The sequence below is a fragment of the Giraffa tippelskirchi genome, chromosome 6 (genome assembly GCF_054371585.1).
Source record: "Giraffa tippelskirchi isolate mGirTip1 chromosome 6, T2T-mGirTip1v1.2.pri, whole genome shotgun sequence".
In the NCBI taxonomy this organism is placed as follows: Eukaryota; Metazoa; Chordata; class Mammalia; order Artiodactyla; family Giraffidae; genus Giraffa; species Giraffa tippelskirchi.
Window position 1 is genome coordinate 4,422,108 of NC_137280.1, and position 17,746 is coordinate 4,439,853.

A 17,746-nucleotide genomic window follows, 5' to 3' on the forward strand; every position below is an offset into this window, starting at 1 on the left:
GGGTTCGGGGAGGGGAGGGGAGGGGCGGAGGCTCCAGGCGGGTGGGCGCCGCGCACCTGTAGCTGCCGGGAGCCCGCGACCCCTCGTCCCGCCCTCGGCGGGCGGCGATGGCCGCGGCCGCCGCGGGGCCGGCCCGGCAGGTGGCGGAGCGCGGGGACGCGATGGCGGCGGCCGAGCCCGCGAGTTGCGCGCCGCCCGGGGCGGGCAGCAGCCGGCACGAGAAGAGCCTGGGGCTGCTCACCGCCAAGTTCGTGTCGCTGCTGCAGGAGGCCAAGGACGGCGTGCTGGACCTCAAGGCGGTGAGCGCGGGACGCAGTCTCAGGAGGAGGAAGGGCGGGCCGCGGGGTGGGGGGCGCGGGGCGTGACCGGGGGCCGCGCCGCGCCGCCGACAAAGAACCGCGGCGCCCGCGTGGCGTTCACCTCAGCGCGTTCACCTCAGCGCGCGGGCCTGGGCCGGGGCGCCCGGGGGGCCTCCGCCGGTGCGGACTGGCGGCTTTCGTAGGCGATTCCTGTGAGGGCGTCTGTCGGTTGTTGAAAACGCGCAAGCAGGCAAAACCCGAATTTGCCACCTCTTCTGGATGAAACAAACAAAACGTGAACTCTCCAGTCCTGTTAGAATAATAATAGTAAATAAAAGCACCACTCCCTCTTACACTTCTTGTCACTCACAATCCTGGTGACTAAGAGGGATGTTTGATTTGTGAGCTAATTTGGTATCTGAAGCAAGCAAGCAAAACCGGTGTTTGCCACCTCTTCTGGGTGAAACAAAGTCAGCTCTTCAGTCCTCCTCTTAAAATAGTAAATAAAAGCACCTGTTTTGCACTTTTCACAATCCTGATGACTAAGAGGGATGTTTGATTTGTGAGTTTATTTGGTATCTGAAGCAAGCAAGCAAAACCCCGAGTTTGCCACCTCTTCTGGATGAAACAAAAACAAAGTGAACTCTTCCCTCCTCCTCTTAAAATAATAATAGTAAATAAAAACACCTCTCGCTCTCTTGCACTTCTTTTCATAACCCTGATGACTAAGGGGGATGTTTGATTTGCAACTTAATTTGGTATCTGATACACATTTATAAAAGTGAGACTTGCCATCACACGACAAGGGGATGTTTGATAACTTCCACCAAAAGAGATGGAAACCCCGCGTAAACTCTCCAGTTTCCTGAGACCGTGTGCTTGGTCTGTTACTACAGTTTCAGACTTTTCAAACAACAACATGCATCAAAAGCTGTTTGGTTAAACAAAGTGACTTAACCGTTCCAGGCCGGATTTGGAAGGATTCCACAGCGCTGAGGAGCAAGAGAATGTGATCACTTGAATTAAAATTCAGCCAGCACACCCAGTTTAAGTAAGAACTAAAGCTTTAAGAAGAAACGAAAATTACTAATGAGTCAGTAAGCATCGCAGGCCTTTCCTAGGCATTACCCCTGAATCTCGTCTGACTCGGGGGATTGGTCCTAGCGAAGGGAGTGCTGGGACAGCCTTACCTCCCTTGAAGGCTGCAGTTACCAAGGCTGCGCTGAGAGTAGGCTGCAGCATCTGAGCAGGGAGGGTCTTCTAGTTCTCCCTGACCTGAAACTCAAAAAAAGAGGCCAACTTGATGGCCCCTGCTAGGAGCCCTCCTCTCAGGTTACCCCAGGAGGTGAGCTGTGTCTTTGAATGTCCTCTCCATCTGCTGGGTGTAGTAGGTGTTCAGTAAGTGATTGTTGAGTTATCTGAATTGTTCTACTTTATACAAACAAGGCGTGATGCACAAATTTTGCGTTTTTGGAAGTGATTTCTAGTCTTTTCTTTTGGAAGTGTTATTCCTAGAATTTCCCCACACCTTTTGGAAATTCCGGTCCTTTTCTTCCCTGCTCCCCACCCCCAGCTCTTTCTTCCATACCTCTCTCCCTCCCTAAAAGTGGTTTATGGCATTTATAATAGTATTTAAATTGTTATGAACTAAATTGGATTCTGTTTAAAGAATTTCACAAGGAGTCATGAAGTCATCGGTGAAAGCCAGGGTTGTTACACAACACAGCTTGCAAACTGCTATTCAGAATCTAGAAATTCAGTTGTAGCCTGTGACTTCAGTACAGAATCAGGAAAATTTGGGGTTTTCCAGATGAAACTGAGCTCTAAGGGCTGACTGTGAGGGCTTCTGCAACTTGCCTTGGAATAGGATGGAACTTGGCCCTGGCTTTTCCCTCAATTCTTTGTGTTCTTCCTGTTTCATCTATGGTCACATTTTGCTGTCCAGAAGTCAAAAAGGCAGTGAGCGGGAAGTGGAGTTTTAATATTTCGTAACAACTTTGGCACCCCACTCCACTACTCTTGCCTGGAAAATCCCATGGACGGAGGAACCTGGTAGGCTACAGTCCATGGGGTCGCTAAGAGTCGGACACGACTGAGCGACTTCACTTTCACTTTTCCCTTTCATGCACTGGAGAAAGAAATGGCAACCCACTCCAGTATTCTTACCTGGAGAATCCTAGAGACGGCAGAGCCTGGTGAGCTGCCATCTGTGGGGTCGCACAGAGTCGGACACGACTGAAGCGACTTAGCATAGCATAGCATAGCATAACAACTTTGTTTCATTCATCCTGAAACTTTCCTAAAAGTTCAAAAGTTTCTGCAGTAACAGTTGAGTTCAGTTCAGTCGCTCAGTTGTGTCCGACTCTTTGCGACCCCATGAATCGCAGCACTCCAGGCCTCCCTGTCCATCACCAACTCCCGTAGTCTACCCAAACTCATGTCCATCGAGTTGGTGATGCCATCCAGCCATGTCATCCTCTGTCGTCCCCTTCTCCTCCTGCCCCCGATCCTTCCCAGCGTCAGGGTCTTTTCCAACGAGTCAATTCTTCGCATGAGGTGGCCAAAGTATTGGAGTTTCAGCTTCAACATCAGTCCTTCCAGTGAACACCCAGGACTGATCTCCTTTAGGATGGATTAGTTGGATCTCCTTGCAGTCCAAAGGACTCAAAAGAGTCTTCTCCAACACCACAGTTCAAAAGCATCAATTCTTCGGCACTCAGCTTTCTTCACAGAAAGAAGAAACTTCACCAACTCTCACATCCATACATGACTACTGGAAAAACCATAGCCTTGACTAGACGGACCTTTGTTGGCAAAGTAATGTCTCTGCTTTTTAATATGCTATCTAGGTTGGTCATAACTTTTCTTCCAAGAAGTAAACATCTTTTAATTTCATGGCTGCAGTCACCATCTGCCGTGATTTGGGAGCCCCCAAAAATAGATCTCATTATATTAATGACTTTTTACTTGTAGAGAGCAGTTTGAAACATATATGAATATGTTTGTAAATTTCATTTATTTACATTTGCTTATATATGTGTAAAACCTTATATTATAAAAATCTTATATTGAAATCTTTCCAGTGATGTTGCTTACTGTGCACCATTGTAAAAGATAACGACTTATGATGATACATGTTGAAGATGGATTAACTCTGATAAGTTTCTCTAATTTGAAATTAATTATAAAATCATTTTCTCTTATATTCTTGGGAGTAGTGTATTTCTTACATTCTTACTTGGGGGTGGTCTATTTCAACCTTATACACTTGATATTTTTTAAAAGCACTTAATGAAAAATTTCTGTGAATATCATGAATGTAAAAAATAATATTAACCATCCCATCCAAGTGTCTTAGATATCCACACCACGCAGATGCTCTTTCTTTCCTAACTTAGGATATATACTATTGAAGAATAAGAACATAATGCTGTATCTTAGTGATGACTTTCTTCTTAGTAATTTAACTAATTGAGGACATAGCTTAACAAAGCAGACACATTCTAATAACGCTATTCTAGTATAATTTAACCATAAGGAGGGAATGGAAACACCTTTGAAGTAGTTTAAGATATTTTTATTCAATATCTTCCTCCTACACCCCCACCACATAGCCTCGTTTACAACAGTGGGAGTGGGGTAGTTACTCTCTCTTTATTCCAGTGAGATGACGAGTTACGTCATGGTCCTCTCCATTTATGTGGTTTGTCAATTTATGCTGTTAGTAGTTGGCATTTATTGCAAGCTTAGTACATGCCAGGCATTTTACATATGTTAACTAATGTTATCCTCCTAACTTGAGAAATTTGGGCTTATTATCCCCAATTCACACATGAGAAAACTGGTAGGTTAAGTAACTTGCCTAATGTCACACAGTAGAAAGTGACAGCTGTGACTTGAAACTAGACCATTTTTTCTTACTTTCTGTGCTATACTGCCTTTCAGTACTCCTAAAAAAGTTAATTTCTTATTTAAGTTTTTCATCTGTGTAAGGGCATGGAATCTTTCTTGAAAGAAAAATACATGATTATTTTTATTATACCTCTACTCATGATAGAAGAGAAAGTATTAATCTCTTGCATTGAAAATGAAGATATTGATGGCAAATTCCATAATATTTCATTAATTAAATTAGCCCTATTTTTCTAGAACTAAGAATTTAAGTAAGTTAGGATAGTTATGACTATCTATATGTTGTTTTGAAAATTCTTAGTATAACTAGGTTTTTATATTTGCCATTTTGATGGCATATTCAACTTTTTAAAGTATGCTCGATTGCTTATCTCTTTTGTTATAATTGTTCAAGTTATCAATTACCTGAATGATACTTGGATTCATATGATAAAATATTTATGGTGTTTCTTATCTCACAGGTCCTTGACTCACACCCATTTATGATTAGTTGATTAATACACATCCTGCAAGAAATACATGGTTTAATCTAAGGCCTTAGTTTGTGACATTGAGCAAAGATGTGATGTTACAGAATAAAGCAAGGATTATCCTAAGGAGAGAGATTTAGGTGGAACAGGCAGAACTTTAGTACGTGCTTAAATCTTCACAGGACAATTTCACTTGTGAGTATATACCCCAAATAATTGAAAACAGGCTCTTGAACAGATACCTGTATACTATGTTCATAGCAGCATAATTCACAATAGCCAAAATGTGGATACAACCCAAGGTCCATCCACAAATGAATTAGATAAGCAAAATGTGATATATATGTATAATGGAAGGTTATGCGACCTTAAAAAGGAAGGAATTTCTGACACACGCATAGATGAACCTTTAATACCTTAGCTAGTCACAAAAAGACAAATGCTGTATGATTCCACTTACATGAAGTAGTTGGAGTGGTCAAGTTCATAGAGACAGAAAACAGAGGAGTTGTTGCTGGGGCAGGGGAGAATGAAAAGTTGTTGCTTCGTGGGTGTTTTGGGGCTCAGTTGTGCTCCCTCAAAATCCCTATGTAAAAGTCTTCACCCCAGGTACATTAGAATGTGATTGTATTTGGAGACGGGGCCTTCAAAGAGATGATTCAGTTAAAATGAGACCATTGGAGTGAGCGAAGCCAGTCTGACTGGTGTCCGTGTGAGGAGCAGCAATCTGGACCCGCAGGCACCAGGGATGCCCGCACAGAGGGAAGCGTAGGTGAGGACATGGCGAGGGGCACCGTCTGCAAGCCAAGGAGAGACGGCAGAAGAAATCAAGCCCACCCACACCTTCATCTTGGACTTCAAGCCTCCGGGACTTTGACAAATTTTCTCTTGTTTGAACCACACAGTCTGTGGTATTTTTATTATGCAGCCCTAGCACACTTAATATTGTGGGTGTAGAGTTTCAGTTGTGCAACATGAGAAGAATTCTGGAGATTGGTTGCACAGCAGTGTGAAGGTACTTAAAATTACTGAACTGTACCCTTGAAAAAGGATTAAGATGCCAATTTTATATTATGTGCATTTTACTGCAGTTAAAAAAAGGTAAAACAATAATGCAGTACTACTGGATACCTAATAGAATGGCAGAAATCCAAAACACTAACACCAGCAAATGCTGGCAAGAACGTGGCGCAATAGGAACTTGGATTTGGTGTCAGAGGGAATGTAAAGCGTTACAGAAGTTTCTTACCAAACTGAACATACTTTTACCGTACAATCCAGCTATCACACTAGTTGGTATTTACCCAAGGGAGTGGAGAACTTATGTTCACAAAGAAATCTGCACATGGATGTTTATAGCAGCTTCATTCATCATTGCCGATACTCGAAGCGTTCAAGATGTCCTTGTGCAGGCGAACTAATGAGTAAACGGTGGTGCATCCAAACAACGGAATAGTATTCAGTGCTGGAAAACACCGGTTATGACCGTGGAGAGACATGGCTGCTGCTGCTGCTGCTAAGTCACGTCAGTCGTGTCCGACTCTGTGCGACCCCATAGACGGCAGCCCACCAGGCTCCTCCGTCCCTGGGATTCTCCAGGCAAGAATACTGGAGTGGGTTGCCATTTCCTTCTCCAGTGCATGAAAGTGAAAAGTGAAAGTGAAGTTGCTCAGTCGTGTCCGACTCTTCGCGACCCCATGGGCTGCAGCCCACCAGGCTCCTCCGTCCCTGGGATTCTCCAGGCAAGAATACTGGAGTGGGCTGCCATTGCCTTCTCCCGGAGAGACATGGAGGAGTCTTAAATGCATATTACAAAGTGAGAGAAGCCAACCTGAAAAGCCTACCCTGTAAAACTCTACCATAGAAGGGTCTGGAAAAGCCAAAACTGTGGAGACAGTAAAAGACCCGGGGTTCAGGGAGCAAGAGGAACAGGTGGAACACAGAGGACGTTGAGGGCAGTGAGACTGGTGTCCTGCGCCCGCAGGAGGCACCGCAGCAGGGGCCCTAGTGGGAGCGGTGGGCTGTGGGTCATTGTCATGTGTCACTGCGGGTTCATCAGTGGTGAAGCGCCGCTCTGCTGAGGATGTGGATCGTGGAGGAGGCTCTGCCTGTGGGGGAGCAGAGAGCATAAGGGAGATCTCTGTATTTTTGACACAGTTTTGCCATGAACCTCAAGCTACTCTAAAAAATGTATTAAAATGCATATGTGAAGCTTCTCTGGATACATCTGTTCGAGGGTCTAATTATTAAACATTGTTGAATACCAGATGCATGACCAAATGGGAAAAGGGAGTCCTTAGGAGACTAAAGCTCTTCAGCACTAATACACATGGTTACTAGTAGCTAATACTAAGTGACTGGCACTAGGCCAGGTGCTGTACTGTTAATAGCACATTTCATCCTTGTAACAAAACTATAAATTAGTTATTATACTTTCATTTTGCTCATTAGGAGATTGAGGTTTAATGAGGTTAATTGGCTACAGCCAGTATCCACAGAAAAGGAGGTAAGAACCCAGATAATCTGATGTCAGAACTGATGCCATGTTAAGCAAAGTACCTGCCTACCTCCAAAGTTTTGGTATAATCTGAAGAACAACTTTTTTTAGAGAACAAGAAAATACACACAAAAAAAGAAACCGACTGTCTCATTTTCCAGTTCTGGACAGGCTTGTAGCTAAAAGAGTAATAACGAGTTCTTGGTCTTGATTCTGCCACTTGTCAGCAATGTGTCTTGGCTATGTCCCATATCCTTTCTGTCTTATCGTTAAGGTGGAAGGAGGAAGAAGGGATGAGCCATCCTAAGCGGTGGCAGTAGTTGTGAACTGAGAAGCACCAGGCAGATTTTCAGTTCAGTTGAGTTCAGTCGCTCAGTCATGTCCGACTCTGTGACCCATGGACTGTGGCACGCCAGGCCTCCCTGTCCATCACCAACACCCAGAGCTTGCTCAAACTCATGTCCAGTGAGTCAGTGATGCCATCCAACCATCTCATCCTCTGTTGTCCCCTTCTCCTCCCGCCTTCAGTCTTTCCCAGCATCAAGGTCTTTTCAAATGCGTCAGTTCTTCCCATCAGGTGGCCAAAGTACTAGGGCTTCAGCTTCAACATCGGTCCTTCCAATGAACATTAAGGACTGATTTCCTTTAGGATGGACTGGTTGGATCTCCCTGCAGTCCAAGGGACTCTCAAGAGTCTTTTCCAACACCACAGTTCAAAAGCATCAATTCTTAAACGCTCAGCTTTGTTTATGGTCCAACTCTCACATCCATACATGAACTATCAGGGTTATAAAAAATGTGCAGATGCAGAGCCTGGTGTAGAATAGCAGATGCTGCTTAGTTTGGTTCCTGGTGTAACAACGTAACATACATGAGAATTTCAAAGCATGCAGCTGGGGACTTGGGTGAGCAATCTCTAGAACTGAGTCTTAGCAGGCTTTTCCTACTTAAATAGGTATTTTATCAACTGTCTTCTTTTTCCTTTTGAGAACTCCTTGGTGACTTAAGTAAGACAGTACACTTAAGCTTCTTTTTAAAAGCTTATGCAGAGCCTGTTAAAACATTTTAAGAATTAGAACAAAGTTAAAGCTTATGCACTTGAAAATATCATATACAGTAGCAGTTGGTTTGGGGTAGTGATAGCACCGCAGAGTTTTAAGGAGAGATTCCTTCGGGAAAAGGTTACTGATTGAAAACGCTTGCACGCTTAGTGCTGCTTCTGGAGGGAGCGGTTTGTATCCTTTAAGTAAGTACGGTATTTTGTGGTGTTTAATTTCCTTATTGATTTAACATCTGCAGATGCCTTGAAAGCACAAAAACAGGCTCCTCCAGGAACTCTGACCTTTTTGCCCCCACCTTCAGAAACCTCTCTTTTTTCAGTCTCTTGTAACACTTCACTTTCCAGAACTGTTTCATTTTTCAGCCTCATTCTGGAAGGTGGTAGCCATGATCTCGAAGCCTTGAATGCGTTTACAATTTTTTTTACTGGTCATCATTTTCAGATAATAAAAGAGGATCTTTCTTTTGGAAATGAAAGATCTTTCTGGAAATGGAAATGAAGATCTTTCTGCTTTTTCCGACCATTTTTATACACTCAAACCATCAGTGGTCCTTGAATTGCTGTTCAGTGCATCTGTATAGGTTGGGAACTTTTGACTGTCCAACACATGTATTTAAAGTCTTTTAAAATGATAGCCCATTTGGAAATATTTTGCCACAAATTTGTTTCATAAATGTATAATTAATGCCAAATTCCATCTGACTATCATTAGCCTTCTGAATATGTTTCCTAAAAAACAGGAAGAATGATACCTACTTTACAAAGCAGTTGTGAGCATTAAATTAGATAATATCTGTGAAAGATCCTATTACACAATTATCCCATTACTGGCTTATAAATGGTTCTTCTTAACTGTGGGTTGAAATCAAACATTTTACATCTAAATTATCTTTAACAGTGTTTGAAATGAGTAATCTTATCATGAGATAAAGCAAAATTATCGAGCACAGTTGAAAATGAATTTACTCAGGTTTTTAAAAAATTCTCATTAAAATATTTTATAAGCCATCTTGATGCATCGCTTGAGGTCCTCCTACCTTATTTTCAGGATCGCACCACGTGTGCGCGTGTGTGCACGTGTGTGTGTAACTGATGCTTGGTCGTGTTTCTGTTGCACAGGTCTGGTTTTTGGACCGACCTCCTCGCTGTAATGTCAGTCTCTGAAGCACAGTAGCTGAGTCATGGAGTGCACGTGGGTCAGCGGTTGTGGTCCTGGAAGAGAGGGAAGTTTCTGCTTTGCAGGTGGAGAACCTGCAAGACAGGACGTTCCCATAGTTACTGTGTTTCTGTCAGCCCTTCTGAACGCAGGTCAGGCTCCATGGGGATAACATCCTTGAGCAAATGGGCTGCAACTAATCCTAACCCAAGTACAGCTAGCAGCCATTCCTCTCCCTCCCCGAGTTAGCACCTGGTCTTAGGGAAGTCATCTGCTAAAGTGAAGGGGCGGGGCCAGCAAGTCCCTGAAGCCCTTAGCACTTACTCGTGATCTCTGTCCGCTCTCCGGGTTCTGTTTGACTTGTCCACCTCTTAAAAGCATCACAAGCTCTTATTTTGTTCCAACTATGGATATCACTTTGTTCACTGGTGGTAACATTCTTAGGAAAAGATCTAATATTTGGAGGGGAGATCTGTGTCTTGCAAAGGGTTCTGTTTGTCCTGAAAACTCAAGCATCTGATAGATGCTTCCTTTATGGCTTATGCTCCCTTTATGGTCAGGTGTTAAAATAGTAAATGTAAACTTTTAAAGTAAATTTGATGCATTTGACACATGTGCGTTTATTCAGTGCTACAGCGCAGCGTGGGATGAGGCCACCCCCGTTTTCTTCTCTGCCTGCCCCTCGTCAACACCCCGGCGTTCTGCAGGGCATCAGGCAAATGTCCAGTAATGCCAGTGGCTCTCACTTTAAATTCAGGACCACTGAGCCCAGAAGGGCCTTAGTGGGGCCTAGCATTGCTGTTCCACGGCTTATCTCAGGCCCTTCTACACAAGGATCACACTTTCTCCTCTCTCAGCCACTTCTCTCTCTGCTGCTGAAGGAAAGCACCCAGAAGGAGGTCGTATAACCGTATCTACCGTCGTATAACCTCTCACCGTATCTGCCGTCGTACACAAGCGCTCCGGCCGAGCTCCGGTTGGTGATGTGCCCTCTTTCTGTCTGGGGCTGACCACCCCTGCTCATCTGGTCACATCCCCCGCCGCCCACCCTCCGCGTCTCTTTGGTGGCTGTCCCTTTTGTCTCCTGCATCACGGATTATCCGCCTCCCCCCCGCCCCTCCGCCTTGACCAGGTCATCCCTGTCAGCATCCTCACATGTGGAAACCCTTCCATCTTTAAAAGGAAGGAGATGAAGCAGAGAAGAGACTTCCTGGGGAGGCCACATAGTTTCCTGCAGCCGCTGCCCCACTTCTCTGTTCCTCTTCCCAGTAAATATCCTCAGAAGAGCTGTCCACTCCAACTTTCCTTTACTCTGGTCTTAATCTCTCCAAGAAGGCTTTCGACTCTTCCGCTGTCAAAACTGGCCACAAGGTCACCATGATGCCCATAGTCAAATCCAAGGATCCAGTCTCGGTGAACCGGCTCCCCCTGCCAGCAGCACGTAACACACTCACTGTTTCTTGACTCTTGGCTTTCAAGACCCCACTCTCCCTACTTTTCTTACTTCAGTGGCAGCCTGCTCCTCATTCCCTGGATCTTAAACACTGGCAAACCCAAGGGTTGGCCCTTAGACATCTTCCGCTTCTATGCTCACCTCCTAGGCGAATCCAGCGGGTGCCAGGCTGTGTCCTAAAATGTCTTACTTACTGAGGACTCCTGATACTGTACCTCCGCTGGGGCTTCTCCCTTAACCCACACACTTCTCATGTCCGGTGGTCTTTCGGATTTCTCCTCCTGCAGCCTTCCCGTCTCCAGCTGCCCGCGTCAGAAAGGGAAGAGTCGCTGTCTGTTTCTTTCTCAGTGTCGCCTGCTTGCCGTACCGTCAACACAGATCCCGGATGTCACCATTTCTCAGTCTCCACGGCGCTCTCTTGAGCGGATTGTCACCTGCCTTCTCCTGGTTTCCTTTCTTCCACCCAGAGCAGCCCCAGAGAACCTCTGAAAACGTGGAGCCAAGTTACCGAGTGCTCAGAGCGTCCCAGTGGCTTTCTGTTTCAGCGGGGCTAACAGCAGACGTCTTCACAGTGGCTGCACGAAGACCCGGTGACCCGGCCCCGGCCGCCGCGTCGTCTTTGTCGTCTCTGCCTCCCTCTCCCTGTCTCCCCCCCTCTTCTCTCTCCCCACCTCCCGTCCCCCCACTATTCCTGCCGGACCGCCTTCCTCCTCCGCACCTCTTCCAGGTGTTCCCGGGGCCACTGTCTTCAGTTCAGACTCACCTTATCAGGGGGCCCTTCTCTGAAAAGTCTGTCAAATGTAGTACCGGCCTGCATGCACTCCTCCTAAGATAATACTTGCATTAATACACTATTCACTGCCTCCCTCTTTTTCAGTCACCACTGTATCCGCAAGACCTAGAACAAGCCTGGCACCCCATGGTGATGAATGAAGGTGGTGGTGATTCATGGTGTGGGTTTATGTATGCAGAGGTCTTGAATTACTTAATAAAATGAAGAATCTAATGCAACTTTTTAAAACACTACATAAAATATGATCGGTCCGTATCCACGCCAACTCTTACCCTTGATCCCTTGTTTCAACCTGTATTTGATGATGAGGCTGTTACCCACATTTAAGTATAAATTACCTAGACGACACTGTGCTAAGATTATCCTGCATAGCCCCCACAATTCAGCATATGTTGTTATCTCATTTTATGAAAAGGAAATGAGGTTTAAAGAGCTTGAAGGCAGTTGAAGACAGGAAGTGACAGGGCTGGGTTGTGTCACGCTGTGCCCAGCTCCAGAACCAGACTTCGGTTGATCCAGCTGCTAAAAGCCTCCTGGAGATCCTCTTTAATTCTGGTCACGTGTATGTTTATACGCTTTAATAGATTTTTAAGAAATGATATTTCGTTTTGGGAAACAGGGATTCAGTTTTGTAATTGTTCAGTTCAGTTGCTCAGTCGTGTCCGACTCTTTGCAACCCCATGGACTGCAGCACGCCAGGCTTCCTTGTCCACCAGCAACTCCCAGAGCTGTAATTGTTAAGCAGTGATAAATAATAATGGAGAGGGAAATGGCAACCCACTCTAGTACTCTTGCCTGGAGAATCCCATGGACGGAGGAGCCTGGCGGGCTACAGTCCACGGGGTCACAAAGAGTTGGACATGACTTAGTGCCTGAACAACAACAAATAAACTGTAAGTGAGATCCTTTTTACAGATTTTGAACTTGAGATCTCATGGCTCTTTGCCTGGTGACCTGGCTCATGCCTGGTGAGCTGTTGCTAAGGTTGTAGCGGCGTTGGTGTGTGAGTCCGTAGCTATGGATGACGCGCGTTTGGAGCGCTCTGGCTGCTTCTCAAGAGAGAAAGGAGACACGAATTCACGATGTAAGGTTCTTACAGTTAGCTTTGCTGCAGACGATTCCTCTTGAGAAAGAGCCTCACACTCAGAGCAGAAACTCGGACGGACGGTAGATGAGACAGGGAGGGAACCGCCGCATTCAGTGAAGAGGGTGTGGGTGAGACTGTGGCGAGTTCTCTTCGTTTTCTCAGTTTCTAGAACAGATGAGCCAAATAGAGCCGGGGATTCAAACAGCCTCACGCCCTGCTTCTTCCTTCTTTCTGTCTGCCACATCCAGTTACCCTTCTGGTCTGCTCTCTGAGGCACGAAGCCCCTTCTGAAGGCCTGAGAGGTTGGCAGCAGGCACTTGGCGTTTCTGGTAATACAACCACCAGGTCTCACTCACAGGTTCCAGATGCCTGCGGAGCGAGCCCTTGTGGTCACACTTGCTGCCCGTGGAAGGAAACAAAATGCTGCCCTGGCTTTTGTAGGAGGAGCTTTTTCTTTATATACAGAGTGAAGCAGTGAGTGAGGCCCTAGGGTAGCCAGTAACTACTCATAAGGGACGAAATTCTGTCGATAATGTACTGAATATTGTCAGTAAGGATATAAATGTGTTTTTTTGTTACTACCATGAATCTTAAAATGTGACTCCCCGTTGAAAATAGTCTGTTGACTAATCTACTCTGAAAAAAGAGCTTTCGGGTAACCTCTTTGAGGTTCTGTTTATACTGGTGGGTAACAAATATCAGAAATGTGAGTGAGAACTAACTATAGGAACTATAACAGCATTCCTCAGTTCATTCATGACATGGTAGCATGAAATATTGTTGTTGGTCTTACCTAACGTCAGTGAAACTACCAAGCTTTTGTATTTGCTAGTACCACAACCTTGTGCAATAGGTTTTGATTTCTTGTCGATTTTATGCTTTGCTTTGGGATGGCATGATTCTTTCCACTATTTTCATTTGAATTTAGAAAATGCAGATTGTGTATTTCAAGGTATTGTACAATGTGTGTATAATTTAGAATCTTCTCCCAAGTATCTTGACTTCATTATTTAGAAATCGCTGAGATATAATTTTTCAAAGTTTCAAAAAAAAAAAGGCTGTCTTTAAACAAGACTGTTCATGAACAGAGAAATAAGATAGGAAGCGACAAGGGCAGACAGTTAGCAGGGCCTCTTAAGGATTAGCTCATAAGGTGATATGAAGTATTCTCATTGTGTTCTTTTATTTTTGTGGGCTTTGTGTCATGACCTTTTCATTTTTTTTTCCCATTCCAACATCTGCTGGCTTTTAAATGGAATCGTTTCTTTGGTATTTTCAGTGCTTGCGGGTTGCTTTGCACATACCCGCTATTGTTCCCAGGCAACTGACGGGGTCAAATATAAGACTGGGCTCTCACGCTGTGACCTTAATAACCAAGCCTTTTTGGCCTTAAAATCTGAATTGTAATTTATATCTTTGTTCACCTCCCCCCCTTTTTTAAACAGGCTGCAGATACTTTGGCTGTGAGGCAAAAAAGAAGAATTTATGATATCACCAATGTCTTGGAAGGAATTGACTTAATTGAAAAAAAGTCAAAAAATAGTATACAATGGAAGTAAGTTACAAACCGCGCCAGTCTTCCTTTTTCTTCTCAGTGCTCTGTGAACTCTGACCTTTCTGCCATGTACGTCTCCCGAGTCCTCTGTCTCAGCCGTCTACGCTGGCCACACGGGCCCTCGTGTGTCCCTGGGTGCACCTCTGGGCTTCTGTGTCCCTCCTGTGTGACACGGGATGGCCCCTGGCTCACTCCGCTGTTTACACTCGTACAATTCAACTCTTCTCCCTCCAGCTGCTCACTTGGTACACACTGCTTCCTGCTTTGTGTCATTAATCCTTCTTTGCCTGGGTGTTCTATGTACTCACCTAATATAAACTCCTTGAAAACAGGAACTAAGTCTTATACATACAAGAATATGTACTTTATAAATAATGATTAGTTGAAATGCATGTTATCATTTGTTAACTGTTGTATGTTTGTGACAAACACATTCTTTTCCACAAATTTGCCCCCCTTATCCTTAGCTTTTCAGTTTATTTTAGCTAAAAATCCCAACAAAAGACTAAAAGACCATAATCTGTCTTACCCGCATCTCAGTCTGTGTAATGAGACGACCACTGTGACGACTCGCCTCTGACATCCTTTGGTGCCTCAGTCACCAGCCTGCCTTCTAGATGACAGCACACTGGAACAGATGGAGAGTTTTGTAATTTGGGTGTTTGTTTAGACAGTGGTATGGTGTTTAAGTTTTCTAAAGATTTTAATGGTTAATGATTTTAGAAGAGTGTAAAGATTTTTGTCTTGAATATATTCAGTGAGTTTGACAATTTTTACTATAAAAATTAAGTGATGTTAACCTGGGTATAATACTGGGGATATTAATTTTCATATGTTTTTAAGAGGTGTAGGTGCTGGCTGTAATACTAAAGAAGTCATAGATAGATTAAGATATCTCAAAGCTGAAATTGAAGATCTAGAACTGAAGGAAAGAGAACTTGATCAGCAGAAGTTGTGGCTACAGCAAAGCATCAAAAATGTGATGGATGACTCCATTAATAATAGATATCCTTTTAAATGAACTATACACAGACGTAATATGTATTTATGTATTCTTTCAGTCTGAAGAGCAGCTCCTTTGTGTTTTTAGAGACTTCAGTTTTGCAAGTGATTATAGCATTTTAATTTTATAACATTCTTCTAATAATTTATATGAATATTTTAAAATTTTTACTTTTTTAAGTCATATAGTACATCTATTAGCAAATAGATCCATCTGTTGCAAATTCCCCTATATTTGGTCTACCCATTGACAGGATACAATACGCTAGCTAAAGTGTACTTAGAGGGAGTCTGCAAATTTGGAAGTTGTTGTTAAATCATTGTTCTGAACTTAAATCATTCAGTGTTTCAAAGTGGTAAAAGTTCAGCAGCTCTTCAGAGTTTTTAAAAAAATTAATTTTGGTTTGAAAAGGAAACATCACAGGCCTGCAATCAGTCCAGCATACATGCTGCCTAATATTAACCCAAAGATAGTACTTTAGTAGAGGGTAGGTGCATCTACGATATTTGGGGAAAAACATTAGTGATATACTCCATGTGTTTCTTATGATCACTGTGTTCCTTCAGATATGTGACTGTTGATTTGCAACTTACCTGTACTTGTATGGAACATTTTAACTACATTTATCTTGTACCACCTCTCATGAACTTTTAACTGTGTATATAATTTATTTTTCATGTTGTCTTGTCTTTGGTGAACAAGTCCACGATGTCATTTGTTATTTCCTTTTTAGAATCAGAACTCCTTAACAGTTTGATAATAATGGGGGTCTTCAGCTGTGCCTTGTGGAGCCCCAAGATTCCAAAAAGCATTGAACTAGTTGATCATGCACTTTGCTGCACCGCTTGCCAAGATCGCAGGCACTCCCAGTTCCCCAAACCATGACCCAGGAAGAGTCTCGATGCAGCGACTTCTGTAGGTGGTCTTCACTCCTGCTGACAGCATCCTTCCCCCAATCAGTGTCCTTCCCAGAAGCTCCTGTCTCCATGGAATGTTTCCTTCCCTCTCCCAAGAGTCCTCAGATGACACAAATCCAAAGTGGCTTCTTCTTAGAGCAAAGGATGGATGCTTCTCTTATGGATCTTTATTTGATTGTCTTTTCAGACAAAAGACTTGTGGTTTTTTTGATCTGACCATGTGTGACAGTCCCTTTATACATTTGGCCACTTTGGCCTTCAGATTTATTTTCTTAATTTATACATCCAGGCCTTGGTATGTTGTTCCTTAACTCTATGACAGTACATTTTCCTATGTAACTCATGAAGACATCTGTAATTGTTTTAATGGTAAGTACTGTTCGTAAATTTTTTCTTACGTTCTTCCTTTGATCAATTTAGTATTTAGTGTAATGTGATTTAAAATTCCCCGTGCAGTCACCTCAAGTCATTATTTCTGGATTTGTGGACATTTTTTGGTCTCCTTCTACAGTGCTATGCTATGTGTTGATAGGCTGCTTTCATTTCTGTTCTCATGACAATAACTGCTTTTCCCAGCTTTCACTTCATTTCCTGCCTTGGTAGGTATAAACTCCGTGTGGGAGAGGCAGCTAAGTCAGAGGGATTAAATAACAGTCTCAGAGTCATAGAATCACAGAGTCAATGAATAAACTTGAACTAGAACATGGTTCTCATTGGTACTGTTGATAAAAATACATGTAGCAGATGTGCTGGCGAAAAATGCACAAAAAATGCTCAAAGAAAGCGTGAGGACACAGTAAGGTTTATCTATTTATAATCCGGAAAATTATTCCTCACCTTATTCCATCCCCAGCTTCCATGTTTTCCCCTTAAGATGACATGCTCAGTTGCTCAGTCATGTCCAACTCTTTGCAGCCCTGTGGACTGTAGCCCGCCAGGCTCCTCTGTCCATGGAATTTTTCGGGCAAGAATACTGGAGTGGGTTGCCACTTCCTACTCCAGGGGATCTTCCCAACCCAGGCATCGAACCTGCATCTCTTGCATCTCCTGCACTGGCGGGCAGGATCTTTGCCACTATGAATAACTAAAATGGGGGTGGGGGCTTAATTCCCATAATATATATAATACAAGTAAAATGTGCTGCTGCTGCTAAGTCGCTTCAGTCGTGTCCGACTCTGTGCGACCCCATAGACGGCAGCCCACCAGGCTCCGCCATCCCTGGGATTCTCCAGGCAAGAATACTGGAGTGGGTTGCCATTTCCTTCTCCAGTGCATGAAAGGGAAAAGTGAAAGTGAAGTCACTCAGTCCTGTCCGACTCTTAGCGACCCTATGGACTGCAGCCTACCAAGCTCCTCCGTCCATGGGATTTTCCAGGCAAGAGTACTGGAGTGCGGTGCCATTGCCTTCCATGGGCTATTAAAAGGACAGTCTTGTTTCATGCACACAAAAAAAATCTGCCAAACGCTTTGCCAAGTAGAATCTGACTCTGATCTAAAACTGCACTGGTTTCATATGTGGCCTTATTGCTCTCCTTGGTCGCCAT

At 44.0% G+C, this 17,746-nt stretch overlaps 2 protein-coding genes across 22 annotated transcripts in view; one reads left to right on the top strand and one right to left on the bottom strand.

Annotated features, from left to right (window-relative positions):
* The window catches only part of E2F5 (E2F transcription factor 5), a 22,391-nt gene continuing 4,645 nt past the window's right edge, over nucleotides 1–17,746 (top strand). The window contains exons 1-4 of the mRNA XM_081496774.1: nucleotides 1–299; nucleotides 14,173–14,282; nucleotides 15,126–15,287; nucleotides 16,528–16,571. Coding sequence (XP_081352900.1) covers nucleotides 108–299; nucleotides 14,173–14,282; nucleotides 15,126–15,287; nucleotides 16,528–16,571 — 508 coding nt within the window. The 5' untranslated portion in view covers nucleotides 1–107. The remainder of the gene's footprint in view (nucleotides 300–14,172; nucleotides 14,283–15,125; nucleotides 15,288–16,527; nucleotides 16,572–17,746) is intronic.
* The window catches only part of RBIS (ribosomal biogenesis factor), a 26,295-nt gene continuing 12,409 nt past the window's right edge, over nucleotides 3,861–17,746 (bottom strand). For 2 of the 21 annotated variants that reach the window (XR_014055735.1, XR_014055728.1), the window contains exons 4-7: nucleotides 14,812–14,910; nucleotides 11,611–11,673; nucleotides 9,276–9,450; nucleotides 5,065–8,967 (exon numbers count right to left, since the gene is read on the bottom strand). The gene's annotated coding sequence lies outside the window, so the exon portion shown is untranslated. Of the gene's footprint in view, nucleotides 8,968–9,275; nucleotides 9,490–11,610; nucleotides 11,674–13,988; nucleotides 14,445–14,811; nucleotides 14,911–17,746 lie in introns of those variants that run through there. The other 19 variants (XR_014055719.1, XR_014055731.1, XR_014055722.1 and 16 more) reach the window with 13 other exon arrangements.